Source organism: Conger conger, chromosome 16 (genome assembly GCF_963514075.1).
Source record: "Conger conger chromosome 16, fConCon1.1, whole genome shotgun sequence".
NCBI lineage: Eukaryota > Metazoa > Chordata > Actinopteri > Anguilliformes > Congridae > Conger > Conger conger.
This window is the reverse complement of record NC_083775.1, coordinates 17,632,983-17,650,430: the sequence shown is the minus strand read 5'-3', so window position 1 is coordinate 17,650,430 and position 17,448 is coordinate 17,632,983. Positions and strand designations below refer to the sequence as shown.

At 48.7% G+C, this 17,448-nt stretch overlaps 1 protein-coding gene across 3 annotated transcripts in view; it reads left to right on the top strand.

Annotated features, from left to right (window-relative positions):
* The window catches only part of LOC133114404 (cytohesin-1), a 68,232-nt gene that overhangs the window by 38,180 nt on the left and 12,604 nt on the right, over positions 1-17,448 (top strand). For all 3 annotated transcript variants that reach the window (XM_061223743.1, XM_061223744.1, XM_061223745.1), the window contains exons 2-5: positions 11,572-11,654; positions 15,292-15,356; positions 16,705-16,771; positions 17,101-17,219. In XM_061223743.1, coding sequence (XP_061079727.1) covers positions 11,572-11,654; positions 15,292-15,356; positions 16,705-16,771; positions 17,101-17,219 — 334 coding nt within the window. The remainder of the gene's footprint in view (positions 1-11,571; positions 11,655-15,291; positions 15,357-16,704; positions 16,772-17,100; positions 17,220-17,448) is intronic.

Here is a 17,448-nt window from a genome sequence, read left to right as displayed (position 1 = left end):
GGTTTCACAAGAGGCAGCTGCATTCCGGGGCAGGAATCGGATCCCTTCGGAGAGCTGAGAGCTGTGTCATGTTTGCTTTAGGGGAGGGTTGTGTTTACTGTGCTTCCTCTCACTCGATCAGAAGAATTCTGGGATTGCGGACGGGGGTGGAGAAATGTCCCTGAGGGTCGGCCATTCCTCAGACGCCCCGTGACCCAGTGCAGGTCATCATGTACGGCGGATCGACTCACAGCCAGTGACTCAGAGCGCTGATTTAACACAGGCTCAGGTCACCATTCACATGTGTTCTGTTGGCGTGACTGCAACATTAATTTTCTAAATCGCTTTTATATCTGTATTGGCATTACTGAAAAAACATGAAAGGTCGCAAGAACAGGAAAATGATAAGTTAAAGAGTGATGACTATGTTAATGAATCATTAATTTAATATTTCCAATATATTGTCAGTAACATGATTAATAGTTCTGCGCTTTAGTGCTGTTCTGGGCCATTTGGCGCCTTGTGAGATCTTGTGTCTTGTATGTCTTGACTCATTAATGCTGAGTCACTCTCTTGACTGTATGGCTGGGGACTTGATATTCCCAGGCCTGCCCCCCACCCCACCCACCCTTGTGAGCATCGCTGCGTCATGTGTCTTTCGGCGGGTGGGGTTTGGGGGCTGAGGGAAGCGTCCCTGAGCAGGAAAAGCGTCCCGCGTTCGCGGGAGACGCCGGATGCCTCGAGTGTCTGAGGCGGGGTGGTGATTAACACGGTCTCCCCCTAATGCTGGCCGCCCCCTCCCTTTCAGGGGGTTCCCTGGTGTCTCTATAAATGCAGCTGTCTATCTGTCTCATACCTCACGCTCCCACCACAAGGGCCAGTCGATACCTTGATTTACATCGGTAGCTATTACTCCAGCGTCCCCTTGGCTACGCTTTCCACAGTTCGGTGCAGTGCAGCCTGGGATATGCAGGAGCTGCGACAGCATGCCGGTGTGGTGCAGTGCCTAGGGAAGCGGGTTAAGGTGATGGGTTCCATTCCTAAGATTGACGCTGTTGTCGTTCCCCTCGGAATATGAGCTGCGTCATTTGAAAGGGCGAGGAACATGCGGAGTCATCTTAAGGAAATGGATGCAATGACATTGCGACACCCTTCTTGTTAATTGCGTGTGTTTGCTGAATTTGTGGCGTGAGAGTGACAAAGTTGTTGGTTCCCTGGGGCCGTGACTTGACAGGAAGTCAGTTTGGCAGTCCTCTGCTGGCAGAAGTGGTACACCACCCCACCAAACCTCATGGGAGCTGGACAGCCAGTCGGAAAGGTGTCCATAATAAATGGTTGGCATTTATATAGCGCCTTTATCCAAAGCGCTGTACAATTGATGCTTCTCATTCACCCATTCATACACACACTCACGCACGCACTCACACACTAATGGCGTTTAGACATGCAAGGAGCATTTTGGGGGTTAGGTGTCTTGCTCAGGGACACCTCGACAGCCCGGGCGGGGGATCGAACCGGCAACCCTCCGACTGCCAGACAACTGCTCTTACTGCCTGAGCCATATCGCCCCCCATAATAGGCTGCGCAACTATCTGACAGACTGACAGAGAGAGAAATCAGTTCCACATTATTATTTCTTTGTTCAGTTGTTCTCTTGTACAAATAAATATATATGCTTTATCTATTTTAAAATCTGCGAAGAGAGAGAATGAGTGGGTGAAGAAACAGAGTTTGGCCACTAGGTGGTGCCTCTGTCAGTGACATTAATGTGAGGGAGGGAGAGAGAGAGAGAGAGTGTGTGAGGAAGAGAAAAAGAGGGGGGTTGCTCTCCAGATGTAGCTGAGTATTGGGAGAAGGCTGGGTAGTGTGCGTTTTGGACAGTGCTGTGCCGGCTCCTTCTCTCTCTCTCTCTCTGTATCTCTCGCTCTCTCTCTCCGTCACCGGAGCAGCTCTCTCGCCCACCCGTTTTCTCTCTCCGCGTCCGCGCGCCTGGATTCCCACCGACTCTTAACGGGAACGGCGGGAGGAGCTGTTTGGCCTGGAGCCCGAGGAACAGGGGGAACGTAAAGAGGAGGGAGAGGAAGGAGGGAGAGGAAGGAGGTAGACCTGCGTCGTACTGGCAGGGACGCTCGATTCGGGTACGCTCAGCTCGCTGGGGTGGATTTCCCCCCACACTGTTAAAGCTGCTTTAGAGATCTGCGCTGAAAAGGGAGCTCATGGGGTCTGTGCTCTCAGCCCGGAGGTGCTGGGGAGTTTGGGTGGAACTTATGGTCGGTCCGCGGTCCTGCTCAAACCTGAACGTGGTTCTGTGTGAGTGGCTCCCAGCACTGGGAAACCTGGTCTGCTTTGTGAACGATGTGGGTGTCGGCGAACGGTAGGTGTTGCGTGACCCGCTACCGTAACACATGCGGCACAGTGAAGGCATGTTTTTAGCGTGCCTGTGCACATGTAGCATCTGTGCACGTGGGCTGTATGTTTGTGCGTATTCTGTGCTCGAGCCTACGTGACAGAAAGAATGTACATGTTTGAGATCGAGATAGATATAGAGATAGAGATAGAGAGAGAGAGAGAGAGAGGTACTTACTTTGCAGTGTTTGGTGCATAGAGAGAGGATACAACCAGTGAGAGTCCTTTATTAATGTGGATACCTCACTTGTATTCCTGAAAATTTCCCATGATGTTCTCCAGTACTGTATGTTGCTCTTAATCAGAGCATCTGCTAAGTGAGAAGGAGATAATGTAAGGTACTGTAATGTAAAGCCATGTAACCAAACAGCAATGCAGTCTGTAGTAAAAGACGGTGTTCCTGCGGCTTGGGTGGGAAACAGTCTCTGCTCCTGAAGCATAGAACTGCCCCCCTGGTTGAGTGAACTGGGACATGTGGTGCAAAGAATATTTAGCTGACCATGCTTGGCCACTCGTGTCTGGTCAGGAAAACAGGTGGGCAAGTGGGACTGGTGAGGAGGGAACATAGGGGTCACACTTATTAGCAGTACTGAACCCAACCTGAGGCTCACTGCACCATGTGCACTACAGCTGTCTAGTACTATGACAGCTACTACTTGTGAGCACTGTTTACATTTGCGGTGTATTGTATATTCTGTTTGTTAGAGTAATGAATGTGTAGTGTGGCAGCTGTGTGCTGCTGTGGATAGGGAATTGGGTTTGTAACCTAAAGGTTGTAGGTTTGATTGTCCCACTGCTGTTGAACTCTTGGTGAGAGTTATCTCAACTGCTTCAGTATATATCCAGCTGTATAAATGGGTGTAAAAAATGCAAATAAGTTGTGTAATTTGCTCTGGGTAAGATTGTCTGATAAATGGCATTAATGTAGTGTGAAACTTTGCAAAGCATTAATAAACTGATGGCTAATGCTATGCTAAGCAGCCCTTCCACTCACTTAGCATTGAAAGGGGCCTCAAAACATGGAAAATTATTTCCAGTAGATAAATGTACATTAGTGGTGGAACCTCTCTTCTGGTCTTTGTTGTCGATGGTCCTAGATGTCGGGGGCACAAAGGAGGCTCTGATCTTGTGCACTTTGTTGTGTTCCCCTGCCAGGGGTCCCGCGCCTCCTTCGCAGAGTGCACCCCCACCCCTCCTCCCCCTCAGTTTGACCCACAACCGGGGTCTCGCTGAATGAGCGCATTGTGCTGTGACTCTTTCCCCGTGTGACCCTGTCCTGTCTGTGGTGCTGTGTTTGGGTCCAAGGGTCAAGGGTCAGGGGTCAGGGGGCTGGAGGTGAGCGCTGTGGGCAGCTCTGACCGGGATGGGCATTCCCAACCTCCCAGGGGTTAAAATCAAAATAACGCTCATCGTGGGTCTGAGCCAGGCCAGTTTGAACTAAAACCTGGAGTGGGGGGCGGTCTTTCATGGAGCAGAGTACAATCCAGAATGGGTCTTTTTACCTCGGGCCATGTTCCAGATTTGGGAGGGTTCTGGGTTTTACTCAGTGCAGTTATCCAGCTAAGGCAGTAATCCTGCTTTGTGAAACAGGGCCCCAGTTAGCTTGGGTTAGCCTAGAGGCTGGCTCACTGCACATGGGGAGGCCTACATGTGTTCAGTGTGCTATCTGCACCTCTGAGAGTCCCATCTCCAGCCGCTCCTATTCCCTGTTCTGCCACAGCTTCTGACCACCACTTCCCCTGTGTCATTGAAACAACCCCCCATTTTTTTTGCCCTGCAGTGGAGTGATGTCAGCTCTCTGCTGCCAATCCCTGAGAGTGTAAATGGATGAAAGTGATCAGCATAGACGGATGACATAGTGCAGGCGTAACTGGAGGATTGTGCTGTTTGCTAGCGCTGACATTAAGATGTTGCCACTATTTCTTCGAGACGGATAGAAGGGGATGATTTTACGACTATTGCGGCGGAGTTTGAACTGGGTTTGTAACTCCCAGATTGTAGTTTTTATTTTCCCAGGTTGGGTGCTGCTGTTTTACACTTGTGCAAGGTACTTAATCTAAACGTGCTTCTGTAAATATCCAAATGTGTAAATAGTAAGCTGTGTACGTTTCTCTGGACAAGACATGGCTAAAATGTGAAGTGAATCTTCATCACCATAGCGTGTTGTATTCACCCTCATTGTCACAGCGATACCTTCGGCGGTTGTCTTATGTTTTTGGGGGTTGGGGTTCTGGCGGAGAGACGGTTAAGGGGGCCGTGGTGTCAGAGTGCTCTGCTGAGGCAGACTGGGACTCAGCGATGCTATCTGCTATCCGCTATCCTCCCATCCTCCGCCACCCTCAGCTCCCAAAACACCCGCGCCTTCCTGTTTATTTACCGGCCCTGAACTGAGAGAAGAGAGGGGACAGGCAGGGGAGTGAAGGGTTGGAGGAGGGGGCGGGGGGGGGGGGGGCGGAGGGAGGGAGGATAGGATGTGGGGTTGTGAGGAGGTGATTGAATTCTCCGTGGACACCATAAGTGCTGAGGGGGTTTCTCCGCCCTCCACGCCATGCTGCTGTCCTTCCTGTAAATCGCCCTTAAGAGGATCTGACCGCTCCGCTGGTCTGGTCGCCTGCCGTAATCCTGGTCCCCCCCCTGCTGCTCCACTGACCCCCCTCCCCAGTTGCAGAGTGCTGATGGAACTGGGGGGAGTGGCCTTCCCAGCAGGTATGGGGTCCATACCGCTGTCACTCCTTTCCCTCTCCACCCCGGAAACATAACCGGGAATGATCCCATTAGGCATTTGGACGTGTGGCAAGCCAGGTGTAGTGCACTGGAACCTGCGTGTCTCCCTCACTCTGTCACACTCACACTCACACACACACACACACACACACCTATTTTCAGTGTTCAGTTATTTGGCTTCATGTTGCCAGGAATGAATCGGGGTCAGATCATTTGAGATTACTGGGATGTTGGAGGTCTCGCCGGGGATCTCTGCCGCAAAATCGTTTCTCAGTTTCCTGCCGTGATTACAGCCAGCCTGTTGCCATGGTGGTTGTCTGCCCCATTTTCCAACACCACACGCTGACCCAAAATCACACTCCTATTGACATTTGCAGCCCGCAGAAATACTGTGCCATGATGTACCTCCTTCCAGACCTGCGTCTCCCTACAGAATCTCCTACTCCCACGTCTCCCTTCAGAATCACCTACTCCCACTACCGCGTCTCCCTTCAGAATCACCTACTCCCACTACCGCGTCTCCCTACAGAATCACCTATTCCCACTACCGCGTCTCCCTGCAGAATCTACGTGGCTGTGGGACAAGAACAGGAGCTTCTGGTTCTCCCTACAGAACCACGTCCTCCCAGAACCACGTCTCCCTACAGAACTTCCTAGTCTGTGGAAACCGAACGGGAGCCCCTGGCTTTGCTGTCTGTTTTGAGTGCTACCTTGGAGGAGAAGAGCGAAACAAGGTCTCCACGGCAACCAGAGCTAGCCTCTTGGCGGCTGTGCGTGTGTTTAAATAGCAGAAGGGATGTTGTGAAATTCTGAGGTTGTCTGTTCTAAGAAAACTGAGAACTCCCACACCCCACCCATTTTTCGTTTGTTGGGGAGGTGGGGGGAAATTTGGTGTAAATTGCAGACATTTTTACCACAGTTCAGCTTCAGACAAGAAATGGTTTCTCGCTTTCCCAGAATGCCTTCCTCCGCCCACAGAAAGTATGTCGGGGAGAGCTCTGGCATGGCTGTGTGAGGAGCGTGAATCCAGAAGCTCTGGAGAGAGACTTGTCTGAGACTCTAATGCTGATCAAACTGAGCAAATCTAAGCTGGACTGCATTGAGAGAATCTGGACTGGACTGCATTGAGAGAATCTGGACTGGACTGGACTGCATTGAGAGAATCTGGACTGGACTGGACTGCATTGAGAGAAACTAGACTGGACTGCTCTAAAATGGTCTTGACTGGACAACATTGAAAGAGGCCAGAACCAAGTTGAGAGAGACCAGACTGAAGTGTGCTGTGAGAGGATTGAATCTCAAGAATGCCACCAGTGAAAGAGGGAACAATTCTAGAGAGAAAGGGAGAGAGGGATCGCTTACTTTTCCTGCTTTAAAAATTTTTTTTTTTTAATTTTTTTTTTTTTTTTTACTCCTAGCTCCACCTATCGGGAGAGGCTAGGAAAAGTGGCAAGAAAAATAAAGGTGAAAAACAAGAACGTTAATTAGGAATATCCTTAAAAATATCAATCCTAGATTGATTTCCGGGTCAGGAGCAAGTAAAAGAAGAAAAAATGTGAGATATAAAGTCAGAATCAGTTTGAAGCAGAAGAGTCAAGACCAGTGGTTCCCAAACTCAATCCAGGAGACCCACTGTGGATGCTAGAAACACCAGTGGTCTAGACTAAAGTGAGGGGGAGGGGATGGGGAGTCTAGACCAGAGAGCGTCCAGACAGATTGGTTCAGTCGGCTGCCTTTATCCGCTGGCAGATGGATGGTTGTTCACGCTAAGTGGGTTTTGTCACCGAAGCCGCACTTCGCTGTCACCCAGAATTTATGAGCGGCTCTGCTCGATCCCGGCAAATGTGTCACATCGTTCACGGCGAGTAAACGGATGTTGTGTTGTACTATATCCTGTCGCCCATGGCATTGTCCTACAGCCTGCCTTGATGAGAGCCAATATGCTTTCCCCTAGAATACCCCCAAACCCCTGTCCTGTACATGGGGTTCAGTTTGTTATTCTGGAATCGGGTGGGGGTAGCCCCATGAATGTTAAATCTGATGATGTCTCCACGCTGTCCCTGAAGACGATGACGATGACGAAGAGCTTCGGGCCTCTCCGTTTCCGTCGCTGTAATCGGTGGGCAGGCGGTTTTTAATGGCCCGGCGGAGGGTGCCTGGCGTGGAGGGTGACTCCAAGGCCCCATCTCTGAAGTGACCGAATGTTGCAGTTCCCCTTAAGTGGCCCCGATTCTTTCGAGAAGACTTCAGTGGGCGGATGGGGGAGGCGATGTGGCAGGGATTTTCCATCTCCGTCTTCGCCTTCAAAGACGCTGCAGTTCTGAAGTGAACATCAGATCGGTTTCTGATCTTTCATCTTTGTCTTCCAGTAAAACGGAGAGCTCGGCCCATTGAGTTCAGCAGACTGGGGACTGTTGGACGGCGTGATTTAATGAGAGGGAGGGAGAGACGGGAGGCTGAGAGAGAAAGAGAGGGAGGGAGAGATGGAGGCTGAGAGATGAGATGTGATGTTTTCTGGGTGACTGACTGTGAAGGTAATGAGACAGAACAGGTTTTGCCTCTCACATAAAGAAGTGAGAATACCTCTGCAGCCCTCTGCCCTGCATGTCATTGAAACCACTGTGGAACCCAGTGGTGGTGACACTTCTCTTCGTCTGCCTGTCTTTCTATTCCTCTGCCTCTTCCTTACTTTTGCTGTCTATCTCAGTGGCACTCTGCGTCTCAGTCTGGTTCAGTGGTTTAGTGGTTTGTAGACAAAACACAATTATATATGCACCAAACACCGCAAAGCAAGTACCTCTGCCACCTCTCTCTCTCTCTCTCTCTCTCTCTTTCTCTCACACACTCACAACCCTGGCAAGGTGTCTTTTAAGGTTAATACAAACGTATTATTCATGAATGAATAACGGGGAGAATGAGTGAATCCATTCAGCCGTTTTTTCACTCCTTTATTAAATCCTTATGTTTTTCAGCGTAGTGCTTTTAATAAGATGGAGATCAGTGGGTTCAGAGGAAAGGTATCTGTGGCCTTAATGTGTTCCCTGACCTCTGTCTGACTGCGCTGCTCTGGTTGGGAATGGGTGATCCCGGACCCTTTCCCCCCTGCCCTGAGTAGAGCGTTTGAGAATGCATGCTCTACATGATCTGAATCATTTATGAAGAGAGAGAATTCCTGTTTGTCCCAGAGGGACGAGCATTTCGGGCGGAGCCCTCTGCAGATACGCTTCCTCCATCCCTCTACCCCTCCACCCCTCCACCCCTCCGCCCCTCGGCAGGGTTTGATAGACTTCATTTCCTCCTTTGTAGCTCATGTGTGAGTTTCTACGGTTGCCAGTTTTGGTCACTGGAGTTCAGGCCAAGCCTGAGTGTCTGAGGCGTTCATTCACAAAAGCAAAAAAGGGTCGATGCCAAAGTGACTCTTGAAGCCGTGTCTTGCGGTGGGACGGGCCCCCTGCTCAGAGGTGGGGTGTCTGGGGCTCTGCTGGGAAAGTGTGGTGCGGCCGGGGCTGTGGAAAAATAAAAATCCCCTCTTTTCTCCATGTCGCCATCGGCGGATGGCAGAGCGAGGGCGGATCCCCCGGTGATGCAGCGTTTTCCGCAGGGCCGCAACCACAGGGCCTGGCCCCACACCAGCTACCTAAACCCCACATTTCCCAGAATTCCCAGAGCTGTACAAATAGCCGGGCTTGGTCACTCCATGACGCCCCGGGTGGGTGAGGGGTTAAGTCCCTCATTCTGTATGGCCAGTGAGGATTAGGTGGCGTGTCGGAGCATAAACGGTGTCCCGAAAATTCAGTGGGCAGACATGCGGTTTCTGTGCCCGCCCCAAATGACCTCATTCTGACAAAAAGTTCCTGTTTTCTGTGTTTTCTGTTTTTCAAAAGCAATTTAAGCCTCTTAACTCCCCAGTTGCATCTCTCAGTGTTCTGTACATTGGGGTGAATGTGTACCCCTAGCAGTACTGTTGTAGGACACTGTTACAGAGAGACCTTGGGCTCATACTGTACAGTACAAGCAGTAGGAGATCTCCCTGATCTGCTAATGCTGCTGCTGGTGTTTGTTCCTCTGCGCTCACAATGATCAGTTGAGTCAATGATTATTCTACATTAACAGGGTTTGTGTTTGGGGAACCTGACCTTTAGTAGATAGTCTCCTGCTGTATCGTAATGTCATAAACCATCTGGGTAAGTTTCTGGATGGAATAAAGACTCTGGTCTCAGAGCTTATTTAGTATTTAGTACTGTATTTGCCAGGGTCCAATTTCTCCCAGTTCTGCCAGTTCTCCCGAGTTTCCAATGCGATATCTTTTCATGCTGGGCCACCCAGCTATCGGCTTAATTCAGCATCTTCTATGTATATTGTAGTCTTTTCCTTTTTGTGTAGTTTGTGGGCTACTTGTATGTGTGTGTGTATGTGTGTGTGTGTGCGTGTGTGGATTTGATGGTATTGTGAGAGTGGGAGTGGGTGGGTTGATCTCCCTGGGTTAGAAGGAAAAGCAGCGTTAGCCTGAGTGAATTAGCTATAACCGGCCGTTGAAACAGTGGCCTGATGGTTATAACTTTGTAACCGAGCAAGACCACTGCCCAGGAGGTCCATCATACCTCCACCTTCCCCCAACATGTAGCGGGCTTGACCTTTGGACCACTGAATGCCCGGGGGGGGGGGAGGGGGGCCGAACCGACCGGGTCACCTCCTAGCTGAGAGGAATGTGAGAAAGGCAACATGCTCTGGATGCTTTCGCCCCCGACTACAAGGCAAACAATCTTCATTCCGCAACTCTCTTCCTGGACTGGGCTGAGGGGCCTGTTTAAGGTGCCCATCCTGAGAAGAGACCGAGTGCTTTGCTGTCCACATGTTATTTGTGGTCCTGGCCGGACAATCACATCCAAGGTAGAAGGAGCCTTCAACTGAGAATTTAGGCAATGTCTCTGAACATTTGGGTCATGTCTCTGAAAATTTTGGCCACATAATTTGTGCCAGGTAACTGAGCATGTTGGTCATGTCTTGGTTGCTCTGGATAAGAGCGTCTGCCAAATGCCATTAATGTAATGTAATGTAATGTCATATATATAAGCAGGTGTATAACCAGGCCTGAGCAAATACAGAGGTGACTTGGCCAGAGTTGGGTGAGAGAGGGTGGGGTTTAGGCCAGGATATCCTCTGTTTTTGATAGTCATTTAATTGAGGGTGCATTTTATGGTGTAAATGCTGTACATGCTTCTAGATTAGACTTAACTTTGAAAAAACATTAATGACCATTCATTCCACTCATAAATTAATTGCAATGTAAGTTCTCATTAAAGAATGAAAATAAGTAAGTTATAGGCATTGGTAATAGACATGAAAGAGTCCTGAGGACATGACCTTGGTGTCCTCAATGGTAGTTCTGACCTTGTTTCTGAGGATTTAGGGCATGTGTAACTGCATTTGGGCCATCTAGCCGAGCTTGTATCTGAAGACCTGGATCTGCTGCTGGTGCCCTTGATTCTGTGAGCTGAGAGTTGTCTGTGATAAAAGAGAGGATTTATGTTGGGCTGTGGGAACAGGAGTAGATTAGGCTGGATCCCTCTGGGGCAGGGCCTGTGGTAGTTATTTTATAGTGGATATGACAGATGCCATGAGTGTTTGTAAACAGAGGGATGGCTGGCTGTCTGCCCTGGAGTTCTGGTAAATATCTAAGTGCTCTCCTCCTGCTCCCAATCAGGCCCTCACAGACACAGTGAGAGTGTGTGTGCAAGTGTATGCTCATGCATGTGTTTTGTGTGTCTGTGTGTGTGTGTGTTTGTGACAGTGTATGTGTATGTGTGAGTGCTGTTCTTTCAGAAAACAGAACTCCTACCTACGGTGCTCAGCACTTCTGTCGCCAAAAGTTTGACAAAAACTTAAAATCGGGTACCTGCTATCTGCTGTCTGTTTCTCTCCCTCCCTCCCCTTCTCTTTCACTCTCCCTCCCTCCCCTTCTTTCTCTCTCTCTCTCTCAATCTCTCTCTGAGAGGACAGAGATGGATAAGATGAGCTCATTCAGAGCCACTCCACTCCTCCACCTCAGCAGCGGTCGGCTGCTTTAGCTGAAGGGCCCGGTTTGCAGATAGTGACGCAGATGCGTTCTGCACTAAGCTGATCCTGGATCAGCACACGCGTGTACAGGTGGCGCTTGTGGTTAGGTTACTAAGGTTACTGGGAGGTCAGAAGACCCGCGCGGATCAAGTATTGACCCTGACTGAACTCTGATCTCTCCCTGCTCTTATGGAAAGCCAGGAAGGTCAGAAATGTTTTTCTACTCGACGTGTACAAAATGCAACGTGTACATTTATTTCTGCGTGTTATTTGTGGTCCGGAGTTCGGAGTTGAAAGTTCAAGCTGGGGCATTTGTGGTGTAATGATAGGTGTACTAGGCACGCTCGTGAATGTGAGTGAGCGAGAGGCGTACTGAGCGCTTGTTCTCTCTTTCTCTCTCCGCAGTGCCCAACGACCTCACTCCGGAGGAGCAGCAGGAGTTGGAGAACATTCGCCGCCGCAAACTGGAGCTACTGGAGGACATTCAGGTAATGACCTCTCACCTCGGACCTGTCTCTGTCTGCCTGTCGCTTGTCTTCCCCCGTAGTCCCCATGTGTGATTCTCAGCACTCCGGTATGGGATTGGCGATGTCTCTCTGTTAGGAGGGACATAGGGATATAAGCTCAGACCTGATTGAGGTTCTTCTGTTATGACTTACCTATGGCTAGAAAATATGACATGGTGCACATATAGTGTTACAGTGCGCAGCTCTGCTACAGTGTATGGCAGTGTACAGTGTATGGCAGTGATCTGAACTAATCTCCCGCGTTATGGTTCAGTGAGCCAGTGTTCTTCACTAATGTACGCTGTTCTGCAGTGTTAGCCAGTTATCTTCACTGATATAGACTGTTCTACAGTGTTAGCCTGTGAGCTTAACTGATATGCGCTGTTCTGCAGTGTTAGCCAGTTAGCTTCGCTAGTATATACTGTACTGCAGTATTAGCCAGTTATCTTCACTGATATACACTGCTCTGCAGTGTTAACCAGTGATCTTTGCTGATATACACTGTCCTGCAGTGTTAGTCAGTGGTCTTCACTGCTATACACTGTTCTGCAGTGTTAGCGAGTGATCTTTGCTTATATACAATGCTCGGTCATGCTGAGAGGAGCAGTCTTTTGGTTCCAAAGGCTCTGCCTGCCTATCTGCTGCTATTTCATTAAATATTTACTCCCTCCACCTACGTCTGTCTCCTCAGAGCTGCCAAACACAAATTAATTCCATAAAACCTCCCAGTGTTTCAGCTCAGGGAAAGTGAGTTTAGGGTGGGCGCTATCCCAGCAGGCTTTGCGGTTATTCACAGGGGATGTCCAGGCAGTGAGTAACAGCATGCTAACTGGACGTGGGTTCTCCAAACTAAAAGGAAATCTCTGGGTGCAGCACAATGCTGAAGGGAAATCTCGCCATTTCATTTTCCTGAATGTATCGGGGACCCAGGCTACTAACTGTCCCTGATGAGAGCGAGAGAAGGCTGAGATATTCAGAGATATTCATACAAGGAACCAATCACAGTTTTTGAAGTAAGTGATTGACAGCACTCAGTGGCTTCTCACACAGTGGGGTTCATAAATCCAGACTCTCGGGTCATTCAGTTTGTTTTGCTTTGTTGGTGACATTGAAAAAAAGAAGAGATTGAAATGTGAAATGTGTCCTTCAAGCAGAAACCTTAGCCTGTCTCATAACTCAAAGCCGAATGGTCAGAGTCTCTCAATCCTAATAAAGTTTTTTCGCAGGACCACCAGTGTTAACTGATTGTGTGAAACTCATGGATGTGGGTTATTGGGTCGTAGCTATGGTCTGGTTAGTGGGAGCGTAGGAGATTTTGGGGAAGTGCACCGAGGGTATGGGTTTAATCCCATCATGCCCTTCTGCTCCCTTGCTTACTGGCATTGCTCGCATAATCAAATTGCTGCTATGGCAACGTCAATTACACTGATTCTATTATGTAATCAGACTGCGGACTGCTGGAGACTAGATGGCATATGGGTGACTTTTAAAGTGAAGTCAAGCCAAATTCCTTATGCATTCCTGGAGATTTAGGGTTTGGTCCCACGCCTACTTCTACTTCACTGGCCCGAAACCACCCCCCACCTGTACTCTGTCCCCACAAAATGTCTACCCTCTAGTTCTGATTGGGGTGAGAGGTTGTCTAGAGTGGGTGGGGGAGTTTAAAGGGCCACAGTTGTGGCCCGGCCTTGGCCGGTTTGGGAATAAATCCAAACGCAGCAGGTGCCACTCGACCCACTTCCCTGCCCTCACATTCCCTAATCCCTTCTCCTGACCCCCCCGATGCCTCCCCTCCGCTGGAGAAAGCTGATATCTGAGGAATCCTCTCTGAAGCTGTGCTGCTGTCTCTTCTCTGTGCCCTCCTTTAAAGAGAGGCAGAAGGATGGGTGGAACATGAAAGAGGAGAACACTGGGGTTCACGGACAGAGATGGGGGAGACGGGCTTTAACCTTGAATCTCGCTGTGCGCTGAAACCCTGGGAGACCGATTGCTATTCTCAGCTGCTCGACTCCGGGGTGAGCCCCTGGAGGAAGGCGCTGACCTATGACCTGGAAGGAATTGGCCCAGCGGGGAGAAGGGCTTGGCTGGCCTGAATCCCTTGCCCCTGCTGAATTTGTGTGTGTGTGTGTGTGCTTATGTAAGAGGGCACTTACATGGGTCTGCATATTTGCATGGTTGGATACTTCTGACTTCCATGTGTTTGTGTCTGTTCGTGATGCCTGTATGCTTTTGTGTAACGTGTGATAAGCACATGTGTCCGTATATGTGCTCGCACGTCTGTGTGTGTGCGCAGGTGCATGAGTCTGTGTGTCTCTATGTGTGCGTGTCTCTGTGCGTGTCTCTGTGTGTGTCTGTGCATGTGTGTGTGCACGTGTGTGTGTGTGTGTGTGCGCAGGTCTCTCTGCGTGCATGTGAGTGTGTGTGTGTGTGTGTGCATGTCTCTGTATGTGTGTGTGTGTGTGTATGTTCGTGTGTGTGTGTGTGTGCATGCGTGCGCATGTGCTGTGCCTGCAGCCGGATCGGCCGCCCTGAGCGCGGGCGGGCGGGGGTTAAGGCCTTTATTGAGAGTAATGAGCGTTACCGCGGCGCTGCTTAGCGCTAATCGCGGCGGATCAATGCAGCGCGCACTGCTCCGCTTCCTCCACAGCCGGCCTTAAATCTCATAGCGCAGCGGAGCTTACCGTCAGCCATCAAACAGCGCTCATTTACCTCCCGAGTGTCTTCCAGGCCCATCCACGCCCATAACAAACTCACTCAATTCAATTTTAGCCTCCATTTGCTTTATTGGGAGCACAGAGGAGCAGTTGTGTGGCCGGAGGTAGAATGTCTGATGCACCGGCAAAACAATATCACTGGAATATGGTTACAGAACAATATAAAAACAACATCAACTGCAGTAATGTACAATGATGAGAAAATATATATATATATATATTTCATTTGAAATGGAAAAATAAAGCTGAAACAATATAAAATTGGGTAATTTTGATGAAAGCACAACTTTATATTGGTTCTTGGATTGCTTGTGGTAGTGTGAGATTTTGCCCTCCGTCTGTGGTGTTAAAATAGTTTCTCATCTTTGTTTCGTGTCTGTGACTTCTCAAGCTGCAGACTTGTCGTATCTCATAATTCAGTCTGCATTCTTATTCTGCCTTCCCACACCCCCGCACCCCTTCCCCCTGGCGTGTGATTGAAACTGTATTGAGTCATGGCTGTTGAGGTCCCTGTCTCTTCTCTGATGAGCATGGTATGAGAGTAAGGGTCAGTCTTTCTGCCTGTCCTTTCAGCTTTTTCTCTTTGTGTGTTCGTGTCTGGCTGCAGGTCAGTGTGTATGAGAGGGTGTTTGACCTTTGAGTGTTTACCTGAACACATGAACACAGGGAGTTACTGCTGGCTGTCAGGAACGGATCTGAGGGACCCCAGAATGCAGGCCGTGTCTTGTGTGTATGGGTGTGTGTGTGTGTGTCTGTGTGTGTTGGTATGTGGTGGGACATGCCTGCTGGAGCTTGAGTCTGGACTATTAGCCTGTCTCAGCGCTAGCACTATGAGTGCTAGCACCAGCAGGGATGATGTCACTGAGATTTGCTAATACATGTCATCATTTGCCCCTCCCCCACAGCGCCTGAAGGATGAGATAGCAGAGGTGACCAATGAAATTGAAAACCTGGGCTCCACTGAGGAGAGGTGAGTGTGTGACAAAGAGTTGTGTGTGTGTGTGTGTGTGTGTGTGTGTGTGTGTGTGTGTGTGTGAGAGTGATAGAAAGAGAGATGGGCTCGAACCAGGGAGAAGTGAGCTGAAAGAGGCTTTCACTTTAAATGAGATGGAAACTCAGTGAGTAACCCCATTAGACAGAGATATTTAACATCCTGCCATTTTCCCAGGACACACGCCCTACCATCTTCAAACACGCCTTTTTAAATGTTTCAACAGCCTGTCCCACATAGATGGGAAGGGGGGGGGGGGTTCTGAATAATTCAGGGGTGTCTTGGTGGAGCAGACAGCCCATGTGTCCCATGAGGAAGTGGGGTGGGGGGTAATGCAGGTCAGGAGTAACATTACTCATTTATGCATCATGGGAGGAGAGCAATTATATTGTCCTGCCCCCCACCCCCCCATTCCAGTCATCTACAGAACTAGCCTTTAAAATCTATTGAAATATGGTATATTTACTCTGTACTTATCTTTCTGTACAAATTCTAAAGATCATTTTTCAATAGTTTTCAGTGTGTGTGTGCGTGGGTGTGTGTGTGTGTGTGTGTATTAGATCAGCTCAGATAGAAAATAAAATCTCTTCCTGGATTGAGGGTGGTGAAGTCACCATGGTGATACCTGTGAGGTCACACTGCCCCCCCCTTGCTCAATTGTGCTGTTGGCCAATAAGTAAGTGGGCCACACCCATGAGCACATTATGACTCCACTTATGTAATGGGATTAAGTTCTATTCTATCTGCAGACAATGAGTATTGTCTGAGCACACAGATTGCACTAAATATGAATCATTGGAGTGAATGGGCAACAGAAATGGATTAGCCTGCACTAGATGGTTGTATTGCTGGTATTATTACCATCATAATAGGCTCTTTTATGCACTTATATCTTGCTCATCCAGTAGGAGCCTTACTGAGGCAAGTATCATGTTCAAAGGGTTTATAGCTACACCGCACCCTACAGGATTTAAACCTGATTTGAACCATTTACAACAGGTCCAACAAACATTCTGTGAATGTTATTAATGTAATTCGAAATCTTAAAATAGAATGGAAAGATAATATGAAGAACTGTGAAAGTACATACTGTAATTGTAAAGGTTACAACATAAATGTTCTAGCCCTCGACGAATGTCAGAGATGCTGAAACTATTGGATCTCCCTGGGAAAAGTTGGAAAGACCCAGACATTTCTCCTGTTTACTTGGTCAAATGATTATGATCTTAGCAGAGCTTATATAAGGCAGAAATGCCACCATGGTCAACCGAAGTCTATTCATGTTGCGTGTATATTGTGTAACTATGTAAACACCTTTATTCTGTAGGAAAAACATGCAGAGGAATAAACAGGTGGCCATGGGCCGCAAGAAATTTAACATGGACCCCAAAAAGGTACGTTTCAGTGGTGAGAGTGTATTAATTGGTTATTTTATATGGATCTCTGTGTTGATTCGTTACTTAGTGTAGGATGAATAGCTTTGTGTGCCAACTGATTACTAAATGTAGCTATGTATGCTGTCTTTTGACTGAACATACTTCTGTATGATAATTGCCTACCATGTAGCCATTAGGATTCTGTGTGTTGACTGGCTACTGTAGAAAACTGCGCTGATTGGTTATTGATTGTCGGCATTAAGGCTCTTTGTGCTACCTGGCAACTGCAGATGATTGTGTGTACTGCCTGGTTATTTGAGTGTGACTGTTAACTCTGCTGGCCTCAGGGGATCCAGTTCCTGATTGAGAATGACCTGCTGAAGAACACCTGTGAGGACATCGCCCAGTTCCTCTACAAGGGGGAGGGGCTTAACAAGACCGCCATCGGAGACTATCTGGGAGAGAGGTAATGCTCCAGAGACGAGACCAGGCTTTGGTGCAAATAGTATTTGTTAGGGATTGAAATACTTTTCTGTGCTCTGTTGATCTCACCTGGTGCATTTGAGCCTGTATGGTGGAGATATTTGCATCACCTGAGATGTCACATATTTCCTGGTTCCTGTCATTGTGATGTATCGACCCCTTATTGGCTACAACACTATCACATGATTGTGGGAACTACGACTTTTGCTTAA